The sequence below is a fragment of the Numenius arquata genome, chromosome 2 (genome assembly GCF_964106895.1).
Source record: "Numenius arquata chromosome 2, bNumArq3.hap1.1, whole genome shotgun sequence".
In the NCBI taxonomy this organism is placed as follows: domain Eukaryota; kingdom Metazoa; phylum Chordata; class Aves; order Charadriiformes; family Scolopacidae; genus Numenius; species Numenius arquata.
This window is the reverse complement of record NC_133577.1, coordinates 131,989,273-132,007,173: the sequence shown is the minus strand read 5'-3', so window position 1 is coordinate 132,007,173 and position 17,901 is coordinate 131,989,273. Positions and strand designations below refer to the sequence as shown.

At 66.0% G+C, this 17,901-nt stretch overlaps 1 protein-coding gene across 1 annotated transcript; it reads right to left on the bottom strand.

Moving 5' to 3' along the window:
- Positions 1-1,687: 1,687 nt before the first annotated feature.
- PAX4 (paired box 4) lies at positions 1,688-7,743 on the bottom strand. The gene is made up of 9 exons (XM_074167787.1): positions 7,731-7,743; positions 7,018-7,148; positions 6,702-6,917; positions 6,082-6,132; positions 5,660-5,678; positions 4,910-5,041; positions 4,525-4,607; positions 2,695-2,764; positions 1,688-1,875 (listed from the first exon to the last, which is right to left on the bottom strand). The coding sequence occupies exons 1-9, from the start codon at positions 7,741-7,743 to the stop codon at positions 1,688-1,690; spliced, it is 903 nt and encodes a 300-aa protein (XP_074023888.1).
- Between the last annotated feature and the right edge of the window lie 10,158 nt (positions 7,744-17,901).

Below are 17,901 nucleotides of genomic sequence, written 5' to 3'. Positions count from 1 at the left end.
GGTTGGAACTCGATGATCTTTAAGGTCCCTTCCAACTCTAACCATTCTGTGATTCTATGATTCTAAAAAGACAGAAACTAAGCTGGAGCCCGATGTTCTGGGGGAGAGAGGGGCTCCATGGGCTCCCCTCAGAGCAGCTGGGCTCCTGGCCAGGGGCTGTGGGCACGGGGGGACGGTGACCGGTGACCACCGGGCAGTGTCCCTGCCCAGGCCCCTCAAAAGGGGAAAGCCCTCACCTTGGGCTGACACCCCCCCCCCCCTTTGGTTTCCTTTGGCTGAAGGAAACAACCATTTTCCTTCCACTAAAACCATTTTTTCAGCTTGGTGCCGGCGCCTTTCCCCTGCCTCCGCCGTTACGTTCCATTTCTAAACAAACAAAAGAAAACCCCAAAACTTTTTATTTAGAGCAAGATTCTGCCCCGGGGTGGGGGCTGCGGGCTCTGCGAGGTGACGGTGGAGGGGCCGGCGTGGGATGCGGGATGGCTGGAGCTGGTCCTGGCTGTGCCACACGGTCCTGCCCGCTGGCCACCCGGCTCCCTACCGGGCTGTGCTGAAGCCATTGGCACTGGGGGGCTCGCCCACAGCTACGGGCAATGGCCGGGGCGGGGGGGGCACAATAGCCACGGTGAGTATTTTTCCTGCTTGCCCATCCTGCACAGCCCCTGGTCCCCTGGCTTTGGAGACTCCCTGACATCCCGGCTAGCGGAGCCCCCTCTGGGCTACAGGTTTCTCTGGAGGCACCAGGAAAAGCCCCCATTTGCCAGCGGGGTCTCCCCCGCTGCTTCCCGGTGCCACGGCAGGGATGCTCCCGGGAGCCCGGCGGGCAGGAGAAGGGTTGCCCGGCCGGGGGTCCCCCCCACTGTCCCACATCCCCCCATGCACCTCCCGCCCAGCAGCACCCCGGCACCCGCAGGATTGGGTGGGTGGGAGCGTGGGCATTGACTATTCCTCCCCCCCCCAGCGGTTAATTAACTATTCCCAGGGTAATTTAATGGTATTATAAATAGAAGGCGGGGGGGGTGGGTGGGAAGCTTGAACGGGGTGGAGGGATGCTGGCCGGGGGATGCAGCAGGGAAGCGGGGCAGGGACACTGCCCACCCGTCTGCAGTGTGGGACAGGGGACGTGGCACTGGGGATGGTGACAAGTGCTCCAGAGTGATGAGAGGGTCCCCAAGGTGCTCAGCTCCCACTGCCCGTCCCCAGCCACAGCCCCAGGGACGTGGTGGTGGCCCTGGTCCCCACAAGCCACCCGAGGCAGCGGAGGAAGAGGCCGGTGGCCGGGCAAAGCCCAGCATGGAGCTTTCCTGCCTTGGGGGTGGCAAAACTCCCGCTGGGATGGATGCAGGGGGGCATCACCCCACTGCGGGGGGGGGGGGGGGGGTTGGGGAGCTGCTGGGGGCTGCCCCTGCCATGCTGTGTCCCGGTCGGAGCCAGGCTAAAAATGATGGATGGGATTAGAGGAGGTCTCGGGGGGGGGGCAGCGGGGAGGGGAGGAAAGGGAGGTGTTACCCCCGAGCACCCACCCCCTCTGCCCCATGGACCTGGGAGGGTCCTGGGAGCTCCTGGGAGGGTGATGGGGGGGGGGTCCAGACAGCGAGCTGATGGTGGCCCAAGTGTCACCGTTGTGCATCCGTGCACAGACATCCTCGACTCACTGCACCGGAGCCCCCCGCCTCGCCGGGGACCCTCAGAGCCAGGGACACCCCGGTGCGTGGAGGTGGGCGAGGGGCTCCGGGGAGCTGGCATGGAGCGCTGGGGGGCTCAGCAGGGGTCCGGGCAGCAGGCTGGCAGTGGGGTGCAGGTGAGCCTGGGGGGGCAGCAGGGTGAAGGGGGGCTGCCAGGGAGCCGGAGGGGGGCTGCCGCCGGGGGTCAGGCCTGCGGGATGGAAACGGGGTTCAGGCAGTGCAGGGGGCTGGGGAGCATCACCCCCATCCCCGCTCTGCTGTGGGGCAGGGGACACCCACCCCACAGCAGCCACCCTCCATCGCTGTGGGGCCAGGAGGGACGGCTCCTCGCAACCTCCAGCACCCCGTGGGGTCCCACACCTTGCCGCTGGCTCCCATCCCGGCCGTGCCCGGGGGTCCCAGCCCCCCCGGGGTCCCAGCCCCCCCTCCCGGTCCTTTTACCACAGCAGGCGTCGTCCCAGGCGCAGGGGCCGGAGGTGCAGAGGTGCAGCGGGGCTGGGGGGCCGGTGAGACCCTGGCTGTGACCGTGACCGTGACCATGGAGGGGCTGCGGTGAGCCAGTGGGGGCGGCTGGGAGGAGCTGGGGGGGGGAACACACCAGAGTGTGGGATGTCACAGGGCATCCATGGGGATGCTTTGGGACCAGACCTGCCTGGAGGGCTCAGAGCAGCCGGGCAATGGGAGCGTGGGCTCCAGAGGGTGCCCGGAGCCCGTTGGGGTGCTGGCGAGGCCCCCCCATCGTCCCTGGCCATCTCCTACCTGTGCGGAGCCGGCGGCTGTCGTAGCCGGGGGGAGGAAAGCAGCCACGGCCACCCCGTGGGGCAGCATCCAGTCGCACCAGGAGCCTGTGTGGGGAGAAGTGGGGCTCTGGGGCCACGCTGGTCCCCAGCCCTGATTTTGGGGGAACCGAACCTAGGTGTCCCAGTGCCGAGTGCCAGATTTCAGCCGCCCTCCCTCCCCGGGTGGCCCCTGGACCCCGTCCTGTCCCCTCCAAGCCCCGGGCTGTCACCTGCACCACCAGCCTCCAGCTTCTGCTTGGCCTCCCGCCGCCACTTCGCCCTTCGGTTGGAGAACCAGACCTGGGGGGGGAGGGAGGAGGCTGAGGCTGTCTGCCCCCACCCCGTGGCACAACACCCCCGGCTCCTTGGCACAACGCTTTGCCCCGGGACACGGCGTCTCCACGTGTCCCCAGCCACGGGCACGGGCAGAGGAAGGGGTTTCATCCCACGTCTTCTCCATCTCATCGTTCTGCAAGCCCATGCCAGGCTCCGGGGAGCTGCTGCGGCACAGGGCACGGGTGACACGTGGGGGCACGTGGGTGTGCATTGCCACGGCGTGGGGTGATGTGGCGGGGGGGGACGACTCACTGCCATCCCTGCCTGTGGCACTGAGGTGGCCAGTGAGGGGCTGGGAGGGGAAGGGGCTGCCATGAACCTGTGAAGGTTTGCCCACAGCACGGGGGGGGGGGGGGGGGGTCTGCCGGGAGGTACTGAGTGTGCCCTGGATGTGTGTGCGAGGGGAGCGTGCCAGGGAGTGTGCCACGGTGTGTGCCAGGGAGTGTGCCAGGGAGTGTGCCAGGGAATGTGCCACAGTGTGTGCCAGGGAATGTGCCATGGAGTGTGCCAGGGAGTGTGCCACGGTGTGTGCCATGGAGTGTACCATGGAGTGTACCATGGAGTGTGCCAGGGAGTGTGCCACGGAGTGTGCCAGGGAGTGTGCCATGGAGTGTGCCAGGGAATGTGCCACAGTGTGTGCCATGGAGTGTGCCAGGGAGTGTGCCAGGAAGTGTGCCATGGAGTGTGCCACGGGCAGTGCCATGAAATCTGCTACGGAAACTGCCAATAGAGTGTGCCATGGAGTGTGCCACGGTGTGTGCCATGGAATCTGCCATGGAGTGTGCCATGGAGCGTGCTAAGGAGCGTGTTATAGAGTGTGCCACGAAGGATGCCATAAAATCTGCCACAGAATGTGGCATGGTGTGTGCCATGGAGTGTGTCAGGGAGTGTGCCCGAGAGTGTGCCATGAAGCGTGCCACAGAGTGTGCCACAGAGTGTGCCATGGAGTCTGCCATGGTGGATGGCATGGAGCGTGCCACGCAGTGTGCCATACAGCATGCCATGGTGTGTGCCACAGAGCGTGCCACAGCTCAGCAGTCCTCCCCTGCCCCCCTGCCCTGTGGCACCACCCTGGGCACCAGCAGTGTCCCCACGACCTGCCCGCCCTGCCCCATGGCACCACCCTGGGCGCCAACACTGTCCCCACGACCTGCCCCCCTGCCCCATGGCACCACCCTGGGCACCAGCAGTGTCCCCACGACCTGCCCCCCTGCCCCGTGGCACCACCCTGGGCACCAGCAGTGTCCCCACGACCTGCCCCCCTGCCCCATGGCACCACCCTGGGCTCCCACAGTGTCCCCATGACCTGCCGGGCCCTGTGCTGCCCCCCCCGTCGGGGCAGAGCTGGGGTGGGCAGGGGCCGGAGTGGTGGCTGCACCGGGATGGGGACACAGTGGCTGTGCTCTGTGTCACACAGTGGCTCTGGCACCGGCACGAGAAACTGGCACGTCCTGGCAGAGCCACCCCCGCCCCGCTCCTGCCCGTGCCCAGCCACCCGCGGGCAGAGACCCCCGAGCTGGGGACAAAACCTGCTCTCGGGGGGGGGTCATGCTGCCTGCCTGAGCCCGTTCCCACCGCCCGCAGAGGTGTCATGGCTTGGAGACCCCCCTGTGTCCCCCCCCACACTGGCAGGATGGGCACCCCTGAGCCCAGCACCCCCGAGGCCAGGCGTGTTCCCAACGGGGGGGAAGGGGGGGGCAGCAACCTTGGGGGGCTCCTCTTACCCTGATGGTCGCGTCGGGCAACCGGGTGGCCGCGGCCAGTCTCTCCCGGGTGACAGTGTCCGGGTACTGTCCCCTCTGGAACTCTGCAAGGGGGAATGGGGGGGTGAGACCAGCCCGTCTGGCGCACCCTCCCCCCCCCCCCCCCCTTGGCGGGCGATGCCAGGGTGAGGGGCTGCAGCCGGTCCATCGCCAAGCCCCGGTGCCCACAATTCAGAAGGGTTTGGGGTGGCGCAGCCGTGGCCATGCCGTCCAAAGGGGTGGGAGCCCCCCCAGAAAGCAGCAATTCACCCCACCCCCCCGGGAACGGCCCTGCTCCATCCCGACACCCCCGCGGCAGCTCGGGGCGGGCACCCCGAATGTCCCCGTGTCCCCCGGGAGCCGCTACCTTTCTCCAGGGCCTCCGACTGCTGGCTGGAGAAGACGGTCCTGTTCCTGTGCTGGCTGCTGGGGGGGGGGCGCCGGCCGGACGCTGACCCCTGCGGGGGGTGCAGGGTCCCCGGGGAGACGGCGGCACCGGCTTCAGCGGGCGAGGGGCAGCCCGGGGGACGCGGGGTGGAGGGGGCGGCGGGGGGGGACACTGTGGGGACAGGAAGGGAGAAGGTTTTGGGGCGGGGGGGCCCCAGCCCTGGGGGCTCCCTGGGAGGGGTTGGGAAGGGTCAGGGAGGGTCCATGAGCCCCTTTGCTTGGGGGGCACAGGGCCAGCGCAGGGGTGTGTGGAGGAGCCATGTGCGTGGACGTGCGCGTGTGTGCGTGTGTGCATGCACATGTGTGTGTGCATGTTTGTATGTGTATTTGTGTGCATGTATGCATGTTTGTGTATGTGTGTGTGTGTTTGCATGCACATGTGTGTTTGCATACAGGTGTGTGTTTGCATGCACATGTGTGTGCTTTCATGCCTGTGTGTGTTTGCATGTACATGTGTGTATGTGCATGTGTGGGAGTTTGCATGCCTGTGTGTGTATTCATGCGCATGTGTGCATGTTTGCATGCGTGGGGTGTGTTTTCATGCATGTGTGTATGTTTGCATGCATGTGTGTGTGCATGCGTGTGTGCATGCATGTGTGTCTGTATTTGTGCGCATGTGTTTGCATGTGTGCATGTTTGCATGCATGTGTGTGCATTTGAGTGTGTGTGCGTGTTTGCATGTATGTGTGCTTGCATGTGTGTGTGCATGTTTGCACGTGTGTGTGATGCGTGCGTGTTTGCATGCACGTGTGTGTGTTTGCGTGCGTGCGTGTGTATTTGTGTGCATGTTTGCGTGCACACGTGTGTATAGAATCATAGAATCATCCAGGTTGGAAGAGACCCTTGGGATCACCGAATCCAACCATCAACCCTTCACTACAAAGTTCTTCCCTATATCATATGGTATCGTATGTGCATGCCTGTGTGCGTGTGCACCCGTGGACACGTGTGTAGCCAGATGCCGGTGGCGGCAGGAGCTCTCTGCCCGCCGGCAGCAGGTCTCTCCCATGGGGTGCCCCCCCCCCCGCGCTGTCACCCCCGGCAAAGCTCACCCGGTGGCGGCGGGTCCCCGGCGAAGCCCCCGTGGGCCACCAGGCGCAGGTCGCTGGGCAGGTTCCTCAGCACCCGGTTGATGGAGGAGACCTGGGCAGGGGGAGACGGGGCTGGGGGCTGCGCCGCGGGCCGGGGGTGCAGGGGTGGGAGCCGGGGGTGGGGGGGCAAAGCGGGGAGGGATGGAAGCTGACACCCCAAAGCTCATCTCCGGGTGCTCTCCCGCAGCCGTGCCCATCTGCTGGGCTCTTTGTTGATCCAGGCACCCTTTTAATTTGGGCGGAGGGGCAAAATTGGGGTGGGGTGGTGGTGGGGGGGCGACCTGCCCCGGGGGGCTGGAGCCCGGGGGGTTTATAGGGGTGCCTCTTGGCATTAGGAAGCCCGGCTTCCCGCGCTGAGGCTGAAGATTGCGTGTTATTGTTTCTGCCCACCGGTAACAGACCCACCACGGCGTCCCGGTGCCCGAGACGATGCCAGGCTTGCTGGGGGGGCTCTGCTTTACCCGGGAGGGGGCAATTTGCCTTCCCCTCCCTGTCTGCTTCTCCCCAGCACCCTGCGCATCCTTCCCGTTGCCCCCCACCCCAGCCATGGGGTGGCCCCACCACCGCGCAGCGCCCCTCCCTGGCGTCCCCGCAGCCCCCCCCGCCCAAGCAGGGACTCACGCTGAGGGTCCCGTTGCTGGCGCAGGTGCCCTCGGCGTGCAGCTGCCGGCGGATCTCCCAGGCGAAGAGGGAGGGTTGCTCCAGCTTCAGCTGGGCGATCCTGGCCACCACCTCGGGGGTGGCCATGCGGGGCTTGCTGCCCCCCATGGCCTTGGGCTCCACGGCCCCCGTCCGGTAGTAGTGGCCCAGGATCTTGCTGACGCAGCCGTTGGACACCTGCGGGGGGGGGGGCTCAGCGGGAAAAGGGTTTGGGGGAGAAGGAGACACCCCTCCACACCCCCCCCAAATATCCTCCCGCCCCCCGACCCAGCTGCACCTTGAGGGTGCGGGAGATGTCGGAGGTGCGGACGCCGCACGCCGCCAGCTCGATGATCCTCTTCCTCTTGCAGGCGGGGAGGGGGCGGCCGTTGACGAAGAGACCCCCCAGCTGGTTCACGCCGCTGGGACCTGGGGGGGGAGGCCAAGCAGGGGGTGACGGGGGACAGGGGGGGGACGCTGCCTGCCCTTCCCTCCCCGGGAGAGCGCCGGCGCCTGAGCCTTCGCGGGGTGAAGGAGCGGTGGCGTTGGGGACCCCCGTGCACTGGGTGGGGGTTTGGAGGGGGCCGGGCAGGGGGCTTGGGGCGATGTGGGGCTGGTGTGCCGGGGTGTGGGTGCAGGCAGCGTGCGGCAGGAGCAGGCAGGGAACGGGGGGGGGGACACCAGCCCGGGTGATGCTGGCAGAAAAAAATACTCCCTGGGGGAGCACGAGGAGGTTCCTCCAGGCAGGGGCAGCAGGGGGAGGCAGCTCCAAAGGGGGGTGACCGGCTGGGGGGGGGGAGGCAGGGAAGCGCTGGACACCATCAGGGGGGCAGGAGGACCTTGTGGAGCCACCAGCACCCACTGTGGGATCTGTGGGGGGAAAAGCAGCCTCATTTGTGCAGGGGCTGACACCCCCCCCCCCCCCCCATGCCCGCTCCCCCGCCCCCCCCCCGGACCGTGGGTGCCGGGACCACGCTCCCTGAGCCCCCCCGGTGCAGCAGCACGGCTCACCTCGGTGTTGCATGGCGAGGCTTCGCGGCGGGGGGGGGCTTTCGGTGCCCGGGAGTTGCCGAGGGGAGGCGGCTGCGGTCCTGAGGCCGGATAAAGCAGTGACAGCGCGTCCCCTGCCCACCCTCCTGCCCCAAGAAAGGGGGGGGGCGGGTGGGGGGGCGAGGGCAGAGGATGGAAACGCTGGAGGGGCGTCTGGCTGCCGGGGACACCGCCGCGCTCCGGGCACAGCGGATGAACGGGACCTGGGCTTCCAAGCGCTCCCGAGGAGCCGCTCGGGCTCTGAAAGCGGCCGGGAAGACGCCGGGAATTCTGCCCCGTGACCGGCAGCCACCGGAACGCAACGGAGCCGGCGGGGCCGAGCCGTGTCCCGGCGCCCCCCGGGGACGGAGGGTTTCCCCCGAGCCCACCCCGCCGCGGCTGAGCGCCAGGGTCCTGTCGCGGGGACGTGGCGGGCAGGAGGTGGCAGGGGACGGGATGGGGACCTCTGAACTGGGGTGCCGGCTCCTGAGCCGTTTGTCACCCACTTTAACCCTTCCCTGCTGCCTCTCCGGCGGCTCCCAGGCACGACGCCTGTGCGGGGCACACCCCCCCCCCCCCCCCCCCGTGTCCTACGCCAGCAGCGGTGCTGCCTCTCGGTGTATCTTGATTTATTTGGGAGGGATTTATTCCGTGGTCCCGTTGCTGGGGTCATCGCGTGGGGGTGGGTTGGCGGCACCGAGAGCCAGACCCAGCCGAGGAGCCACCGGCCCGAGGCAGCCGGGGTAACCTCTCCTCCTTCGGTCCTCTGCTCCTCCTCCTCCTCTGCCATCTCTGAAGATGAAGGCTGGGTTCCCCCACGTGCGTACACACTATTCCCGGAGCCCCTGTGATTTTTCCCTGTCTCCAGCACTTCTGCCTGCCCCCCCCCCCCCCCCTTCCCTCGCTCCACATCCTGGCCCAAGGCAGCCCCATGGGTTTAGACACCGATGTCCCGGCTGTGGGACACCATCGTTGCACCCAACACCCCTGGAGCAAGCGGTGCCCCGCATCCCTGCTGCCCTGCCCACCCTGCCCTACACCTCTCCCGCTGCCCCCCTGGGTCCCGCAGGGTGAATGTCGCCTCCTGCCACCCTGGGGACTGACCGGGCAGCCAGGGACGCCACGGCAGCAGGTCCTGCAGGAGCCCTGCAGAGAGACACCTCGCCAAGCGCCGGTGGTCCCTCTGAGACCACCTGGGACCACGATGGGGGCAGAGCAGCCCTTCCTCCCGGCGGAGGTGGCCACGGTGGGGACCAGGGCGGGAGGGGCCGGTGACCACCAGCTCATCCCAGGTTTCAGTGGGAGGAAAGGCAGAGCATCTCCGAGTGCCCGGCATCGGCAAGGGGTGCTGGGGGGGGGACCCTGCCCCACGGAGCGGGGGGAGAGGGGACATTTCCACAAGGAACGCTGGTGGAAATCTTCTTTCCAGGAAAACCCCGCTGGCCTCGCTGTCTGCTCAGGTAATTAATGAGCGGCACGGTGTGCGCCAGAGCTGCCACCCCAAACCCCGGCACACCTGGTCAACCTGGGATTTAACCTAAAACACCCCAAAAAAACCCTCCTGGACACCCCCAGCGCGGGGTTCTCCCCGCTGCCATCCCCGAATCCCGCTGCAGCCTGGGCACTGCTGCCCTGCACGGCTCGGGGGGGGGTGTGTGTGTGTGGGGGGGGTGTTTGGAGACACCCACCCTGACGGTGAAAAATATCATCAAATCAAAGGGAAATCCATCCCTCCAGCAGCGGGAAGGACTCGGCGGATCTCCCGCAGGTGAAAAGCGAGCGCGGGGGTGCCCCCGATCTGCCCCCCCTTCGGAAACGGAGGGATCGCCCCCGGAGCAAAGCACGCCAGGCAGCTCCGGGAGGGAGGGAACGAGCGGCACCGAGGGAACAACCGGCGGCGGCAGGATGCCGTGTCCCCTGGGGGGGGGCCAGCACAACCGCTGCCGGCGTTCCCCGGTGTTGCCGCAGCCAAGGGCTTGGGAAGCGACACGGGGATTTCTTTCCCCGTGGAGAAATGGGTGCAACTGGGAGAGCCAAGCGAGACGGGAACCCTCGGCCCCTCTCGGGGGGTGCTGAGGGGGGTCTCGGCGGGGGGGTCTTTGTGCAGCACGTGGAGGCGAGGAGAGAATGAGAAGGGACCTGGCCAGGCTGGACCAGAGCAGCTCATTCCTGGAGGAAGCCCCAAACCTTCCCAGCGTTAAGGCACCTTCACCCCCCTCTCCAAGTTTTTCCCGGGAATTGCCTCCCGTGGGTGCACAGGGCAAGTAATCACAACCCGACCCCCCCTTTCCCCCCCCCCAACCTTGCCCCACGGCATCCCTCCCGCGCCCCGCACCACGACCCGTGTGAGTGCACGTCTGTGCACACGGGCACCCACGCGTGCACGCACGCGAGAGGCCGCCTGTACCTATGGATCCCACGCGTGCACGCACCCACGTGCACGCACCCGCTCAGGTGTGCCCGTTCCACCCTCCCACCCGCACACCTGCGCGTGTGTTTGTGCACTTGCACGCGTGTGCGCGCGCACGGGAACGCGGGGGAGCTGGTGGTGGTGATGGGGGGGGGGGGGGGTTGTGTAAGGGGGTACCTGCGGAGCCTCGAAGGAGCCGAACGGGATCGTCCCGGCTGATGCCCTGCCGGTGTCGTGCCGGGGGGGGGGGGGGGGGGATGAGGGGGGGGGAGCTGATGAGGGAGCGGGGCCCGTGATGTCACGGGGCAGGAGGAAGAGGAGGATGGAGAGGAAGGGGCGGCCCGATGGGGAATGAGCGGCCGCGCCCTCCACACTCCCGGCCCGGGGGGGGCTCCGCCGGGGCTCGGGGCCGGCTCGGGGCCGGTGGCCCCGAGCCGGCCCCGAGCCCCGGCGGAGCCCCCCCCGGGCCGGGCAGTGACTCGGTACCGGTGTTAGCCCCGGTATTTCAGCACTAGCGCCCGGTGGACAGCACCCCCCCCATCCCGAGCATCCCCGGTAACCCCCACCGGAGCCTCTCTTTGGTTGGGGGGGGGGGGCTTCGCTCCCGCGTCTCCCTCAAAAACAAACAGGGAGAGGCGCGGGCTGCCATCTGGGATATTCAACCATAAATCCAGCTTGGGTTTTATGACATTGATTTAATGTTCTCTTTTTAATTTTTTTTTTTTTTTTGGGGGGGGGGGGGGGTGGGGGGGGTGATGTTGAATAAATAGAAGGCGGCCCCGGTGGGTGGGTGGACGGATGGATGGGTGGATGGATGGGCACGGTGGGGGACTAACACCCCCTCCCACACACCACCAGCACCACCACCCGGGGGGCGGTGTGACCCGAGGGCCCGGCACAGATGGCCCCCCATCTTGGGAGATAAACAAAAAAAAAAAAAAAAAAAAAACAACCAACCAACAAAAAACCAACAAAACCCACCCCCACCCCACCCCCCCCCTCAACCCCCACGTTGTAAAACCTTTCAAGTAAAATATTTGAAGAGCAAATATTAGCCAGCGGGGAGCCCTGCACCGCGGCCCTCCGCGCCCGGCCCCGCCAGTAATTGAGCCTTATTAGCACCCCGCTCCCGGCCCCCGCGCTCCGCGCCCCACCGCCCGCTCTGCAAAATACCATATGCTCCGAATTACACATTAACCACGGCCCTGCGGGGACCGGCACCGGCCCCGGCCCCCGGGGGAGCCGCCGCGCCGCCCCCCCCCCCGCCACCCCCGGGGCGCCCCGGCCGGCCCCCCCTCTGCCCGGCCGTGGGAGCCGGGGTCGGGCTGCCGGCGGGACGGGGAGAGCTGGCAACTAGGGCCGGGACCCCCCGCTCCCCCCCGGGCCGCCGGGGAGCGCCGACGGAGCCCCCGGGCCGGGCCAGCCCCGTGCGTAACGCGGCGCCGGGGAGCGGGGAGCGGGGCTCAGCCCCGGGGCGGGCGGGGGGGCGGCGGCGGCGGCGGGAGGACCCCCTCGTTCCACCCCCCGGACCGGGCCGAGCGGCGTGGGGAGCGGGGGGCGGGCGGAGCGGGGCCGGGAGCGGCGAGCGCGGCCCCTCCGGGGCTTTGCGCACCGGGACCGGGCGCGCCGGCGGCGGGCGGGCGGGCGGGGGGCGGCGGGGCGCAGGGGCCGGTACGGCGCGGGGGAGCGGGCACCGGCCGTGCCCCGGCGGCGGGACCGGCCCGCGGAGCCCATCGGAGCCCGGGGGCGGGCGGCGGAGCCCGGGGAGCCCGGGGAAAGCGGGGGCGGCGGGGAGCGGGTGGTGCGTCCTCGGCGCGGCCGGGGCGCAGCGGGCGGAGCGGCGGTGGGAAACGGGAGGGGCGGGAACGGGGGAGGGAAAGCCGGGGGGGGGGAAGAGAGGTGAGGGGAGAAGAGGTGGGGAGATGGAGAGATGGGGGGATGGAGAGGTGGAGAGATGGGGAATTGGAGAGGTGGGGAGATGGAGAGGTGGAGATGTGGAGACGTGGAGAGGTGGAGAGGTTGAAAGATGGAGAGATGGAGAGGCGAAGAGTTGGGGAGATGGAGAGGTGGAGGGATGGAGAGATGGGAAGGTGGAGAGGTGGAGAGATGGAGAGGTGGAGATGTGGGGAGATGGAGAGGTGGAGATGTGGGGAGATGGAGAGATGGAGAGATGGGGAATTGGAGAGGTGGGGAGATGGAGAGGTGGAGACGTGGAGAGGTGGAGAGGTTGAAAGATGGAGAGATGGAGAGGTGAAGAGTTGGGGAGATGGAGAGGTGGGGAGATGGAGAGGTGGAGGGATGGAGAGATGGGAAGGTGGAGATGTGGGGAGATGGAGAGGTGGAGATGTGGGGGATGAGAGACGGGGATGTGGAGAGATGGGGAGAAGGAGAGGTGGAGAGATGGGGAGAAGGAGAGGTGGAGAGATGGGGAGAAGGAGAGGTGGAGATGTGGGGAGACGGAGAGGTGGGGAGATGGAGAGATGGAGAGGTGGGGAGATGGAGAGGTGGAGGGATGGAGAGATGGGAAGGTGGGGAGATGGAGAGATGGGAAGATGGAGAGGTGGACAGAGAAATGGAGAGGTGGGGAGATAAGAAGGTGGAGAAGTGGGAAGATGGAGACATGGAGAGGTGGAAAGACAAAGAGATGGAGACATGGAGAGACGGAGAGATGGAGGCATGGAGACATGGAGAGGTGGAGAAATGCTCCAGGTCCCGCTGTGCCATCTGCGTTTCGTGCTTGCTTGCACGTCTCCTCCCATCCAGCTTCTCCACACCTCAGGGAAGAGCCTTTTGCAGTCATTTCTTTTGCGGTGGGAAGTGCAGCCGGTGCTGGTGTGCAGCGCAACGGGGCAGTCTGGGGACAGGGATGGGTGCGGTGGGAGGGGACCAGGCAGGAGCTGGGGGGGTTGCCAACCCCCTTCTCCCGCCTCCCCCTGGGCCTGGGCAGGCACCTCCTGTGCTGGGACCTGCCGCTGCTCAGGGGCCCTGGGTCAGGTTCTCCACATCCCCTGCTCCGGGACCCCAACGCTGATCCCAGGACCTCGGCTTTGGTTTGGATCCAACTTCATGGATTTGCCCCTTGGTGATGGGCAGGGGGCACCTGGGGAGGGAGTGGGTTTAGGGGTGCTGCCGGTGGCTGCTCTGCTGGCGTGGGTGAGGGAGCTATGGCAGCACGGAGGGCAGCTCCCTCCCTGCCCACCCTCTCCTGCCCACAGGACCAGGCGACGCCTCCCTGGTGAAGAGCAAGTGGAAGATGCCCTGGTAGCCACACCGGTGGCAGGTGCTGTGGCCACTGGGCCAGGCTCCTGCTTGCCCAGGGAGTGATCGTGCCTCCAGCCGGGGCTCTGCTGCTGCCAGCCGGGACTTGGCCAGTGCCCTCCCTGCAGTCAGTGCCAGCAGCCTTTGGGCAGCACCTTCACCCCACGGGGAGCATGGGGAGGGGAGGGAGTGCTCCCTGGGGAATGGGGGGGATGCTGGGGTGTCCTGGGGAAGGGGCGGGATGTTGTGCTGCCCTCAGGTGGGAGAGAGATTCAGTGCTGGGGACAGGAGAGGGATGCTGAGCATCCCAGGGAGAGGTGGAGATGGGGATGCTGTGCTTCCCGGGACAGGATGGGGATGCTGAGCATCCCAGGGGAAAGATGGAGATGCTGAGCATCCCAGGGAGAGGTGGAGATGGGGATGCTGTGCTTCCCGGGACAGGATGGGGATGCTGTGCTTCCCAGGGGCAGGATGGAGATGCTGAGCATCCCAGGGGAAAGATGGAGATGCTGAGCATCCCAGGGAGAGGTGGAGATGGGGATGCTGTGCTTCCCGGGACAGGATGGGGATGCTGTGCTTCCCAGGGGCAGGATGGAGATGCTGAGCATCCCAGGGGCAGGATGGGGATGCTGTGCTTCCCAGGGGTAGGATGGGGATGCTGAGCATCCCAGGGGAAGAACAAGGATGCTGAGCATCCCAGGGGCAGGATGGAGATGCTGTGCTTCCCGGGACAGGATGGGGATGCTGAGCTTCCCAGGGGAAGAACAAGGATGCTGAGCATCCCAGGGGCAGGATGGGGATGCTGTGCTTTCCAGGGGTAGGATGGAGATGCTGTGCTTCCCAGGGGCAGGATGGAGATGCTGAGCATCCCAGGGGAAGGATGGGGATGCTGTGCTTCCCAGGGGCAGGATGGGGATGCTGAGCATCCCAGGGGCAGGATGGGGATGCTGTGCTTCCTGGGACAGGATGGGGATGCTGTGCTTCCCGGGACAGGATGGGGATGCTGAGCTTCCCAGGGGAAGAACAAGGATGCTGAGCATCCCAGGGGCAGGATGGGGATGCTGTGCTTGCCAGGGAAGGGAAGGCAAGGCAAGGCATAAGGTGAGAAGGCGGGAAGGCAGGAAGGCTGGCAGATGTAGGAAACCTGGGAGAGAGGACACTGTTGGGTACTTTCACCCTGTATAACCAGTGGCACAATATTCTTCTGGGCTTTTCTCTGCTGCAGGCTCTGTCTCAGTCCGGGCTCAGACACCTGGGTAAGGGCGTCTGGAAGAGCAGCAGCCGCTCAGGTCTCCAAAATCCCCCGTGGAGCCCCTGGAACTTCTGTCCTTCCCTGCAGCGGGCCCTGGGGATGCCCTCCCCACCCTCCTGCCACGTGGTAGGGCAGCCGAGGGATGAGGATGGTCCCTGCTCTGCAGTGGAGGAATAAATCAAAATGTCTGAAAAATTAGAAAATTAAGCTCCTGGCCCCAGGAAAGGCATTCCTTTGCCAGGGATAGATTTTTCCCCACCTCCCTAATAATGGACAATTTTCCACTCTGTCAGAGCCTTGGGGCTGTCATGTCCCAAGGGAACATAGAATCACGGAGTGGTTTGGGTTGAAAGGACCTTAAAGCCCCCCCAGTGCCACCCCCTGCCCTGGGCAGGGACACCTCCCACCACACCAGGTTGCTCCAAGCCCCCTCCAACCTGGCCTTGAACCCCTCCAGGGATGGGGCAGCCACAGCTTCTCTGGGCAACCTGGGCCAGGCTCTCACCACCCTCACACCAAAGAACTTCTTCCCCACATCTCAGCTCCATCTCCCCTCTTTCAGGGTCAAACCCTTCCCCCTCCTCCTAGGGCTCCCCTCCCTCATCCAGAGTCCCTCCCCAGCTTTCCTGGAGCCCCTCCCTTGAGGGACTGGAAGGGGCTCCAAGGTCTCCCCGGAGCCTTCTCTTCTCCAGGCTGAACCCCTCCAACTCTCTCAGCCTGTCCTCACAGCAGAGGGGCTCCAGCCCTCCCAGCATCTCCGTGGCCTCCTCTGGCCCCGCTCCAACAGCTCCATGTCCTTCTGCTGTTGGTGGCCCCAGAGCTGGAGGCAGCACTGGGGGGTGTCTCCCCAGAGCGGAGCAGAGGGGCAGAATCCCCCCCCTCTCCCTGCTGGCCACGCTGCTGGGGATGCAGCCCAGGATGTGGGGGGCTTTCTGGGCTGCCAGCGCACGTTACTGGGATGGAGGTCTAGCCAACTGAATCCATCATCATCTTCTTCATCGTCTCTATCTCCATCTCCTTTCTAAAGTAGATTTCAGGTCTGGCTGATAAAGACACCCGGTGATATGGGGTAATTGGATTTCTGCAAGACATTTGACTTGGTATGGCACGATGGTTTGATTAAAGCCTCTCGTTACGTGAAATTAAGCGAGCGCAGATGAGAAGCTGGCTCCTGACTAACGGGAGAGGCTGTTGGTGGGGAGCCAGCCTGCAGCCGAGTGGCAGAGCAGGGACCAGCTGCAGCCACTGCTATTGTATTTTCTGAGTGGTGGCATTTCCCGGTGACACCGGTGGCCCGTGCAGCAAAGGAGGAGGAGGAGGAGGAGGACGTAGGGGTGCACCTGAGACCGGGGCTGTCGGTGACCACCGTGGGCTAGGGGATGGCCGGGAAAGCAGAGCCCCTGAGGGTCACCCCAAACCCTGAGCTCTCTGGGCAGATGTGAGCTCTGACAAGCCTTCATTAACCCGTAATTGCAATCAAGCATAATTGCAGGTGGCTGGGTGCTGCTGAGCTCTCCCTCCCCAGGGAAAGGGGTCCCTCTGTGCCCCTGCCAGCAGGATTTGGGGGCTTTAACTGGAGGATGCGCTGGAGCCTGGGGCTTGGGTCCTGCCCTGTCCTGGGACCTGCCTAGGGCTTGGGGGGGTCCCTGGGGAGATGCAGCCCGAGAGCAAAGCGGGTGACAGTGGGACCTCGAGGACATGCTTTTGGGGTCCCCACTGTCTCCCGTGCTGTGCTGGTAGGAGGAATGGGGACAGACATCCCTGCCCAGCACGGCTGCGGCTCGGGGCAGAGGAGCTCTGCTCAGGGGTCTGAGCCCCTGTCACTGGGTCTGGGGGCTGAACAGAGGCTCAGGGACCAGTTCCCCTCCCAGAGTCCCACCCTTGATCCCACTGGAGAGGTCCAGAAGCTTTTTCCTCCTTTGGCAGCTGGAGGCAGCCTTGGTCCGGGGAGGGGGTGATGAGCAGCTTCCCTGCCTGGGAGCACAGTGATGCTCATCAGCGCTAACGAGCCAGACTGGGGAGCAGTGGCCCTTGGGCCCCCCGCACTGGGAGGTCCATTCTGGCTTCAGGTCCCTGGGCTGGTGGGAAGGAAACGGGAACGAACCGGGGGGGACCTCAAACCACTGGGCATTTCCAGGAGGAGATGGGGGGGGGGACACAACACACTGGAAAGCTCTAATGGGAGAAGTGGTCCTGGGAGAGGAGGGAGCAGAGGACAAGCCTCACATCCAGCCCTGCCGATGGCTAGCTGCACGGAGGGGTTGGCCAGGGAATTGGTGCACCCCAGGGTTGTCCCGGGGGTCCCTGGCGCTGCTGGGGGCAGGGAGAGACCCCCTTTAACCAGCAGCAGAGCAGCCTTTGCCTGCACGGCTCCTCCAGGAGCCAGGGACGTGCCCACAAGCCTCACCCTGCATCTCAGGGGATGCATTTCAGCCCACCAAGGTGCTTGCCCTCCGGCTGGCAACCCCTGGGGCTCCTTAGGGTGCCCACCCCTGTGTGGCCACACGGTCCCCAGCCAGGTCCCTTCTGGCACTCGGTGTGGCAGCGATGATCCCACCCTGGGGGTCCCGGGAGGCTCAGCCGGGCTTCACACGGAGGAGCTGGGGGGCAGCGACCGGCCCCTTCCCGCAGCATCGTGCCCCGGCACCGGCCGGCATCACCACCCCGGGGGCTCGGTGCCTCCCGCCGCCTCCACCCCAATTACCTGCCAAACGCATCATTCCGTGTTGTATCAAAGCGTCAGCGCTCGACACGGGGTATTTATGGGCTCTGCGCTGAAACGCAGCCCCGGGCGCTCCCCCCGCCACGGGAGGGACACGGTGACAGCACCGTGGCCGGGCATCGGTGCGGTGCGGGGGGTCTCACGGGTGGCCGAGCGGGAGTGACAAGGGCAGGTCCCTCCCTGGGGGACCCCAGTTTGCACCCAGGCTGAGTTCGGGTGATAATGGGAGACCCAGTATGACCCGTGGCACCGAAGCTGGGCGCTGCCGCAGGCTGGGGGTCGGTTCGGTTACCCCATAGCAATCCCCCCCGGCACGGAGAGGAGCTTTCCCCTCCTCTCCATAGCTCCTTTCCGAGGCTGTTCCACGTCTTTCTGGGCTCTCTCTCCGCAGCAGGTGACCCTGTTCCCCACCGAGCGCTGGGGATAGATGGAAAAAAAAAAAAAAAGCCCTTTCTTTTCTCCTCCAGAGAGCACACATGGAAGTTAAAAGCCCAGATGAGTCAGCCAACCA

Excerpts from the sequence above, each read along its gene's own strand:
- PAX4 (XM_074167787.1), bottom strand. Across the intron at positions 6,918-7,017 it reads ACATCTCCCGCACCCTCAAG|GTGTCCAACGGCTGCGTCAG; the intron begins GTGCAGCTGGGT and ends CCCCCCCCGCAG. Across the intron at positions 4,608-4,909 it reads GTCGGAGGCCCTGGAGAAAG|AGTTCCAGAGGGGACAGTAC; the intron begins GTAGCGGCTCCC and ends TCCCCCTTGCAG.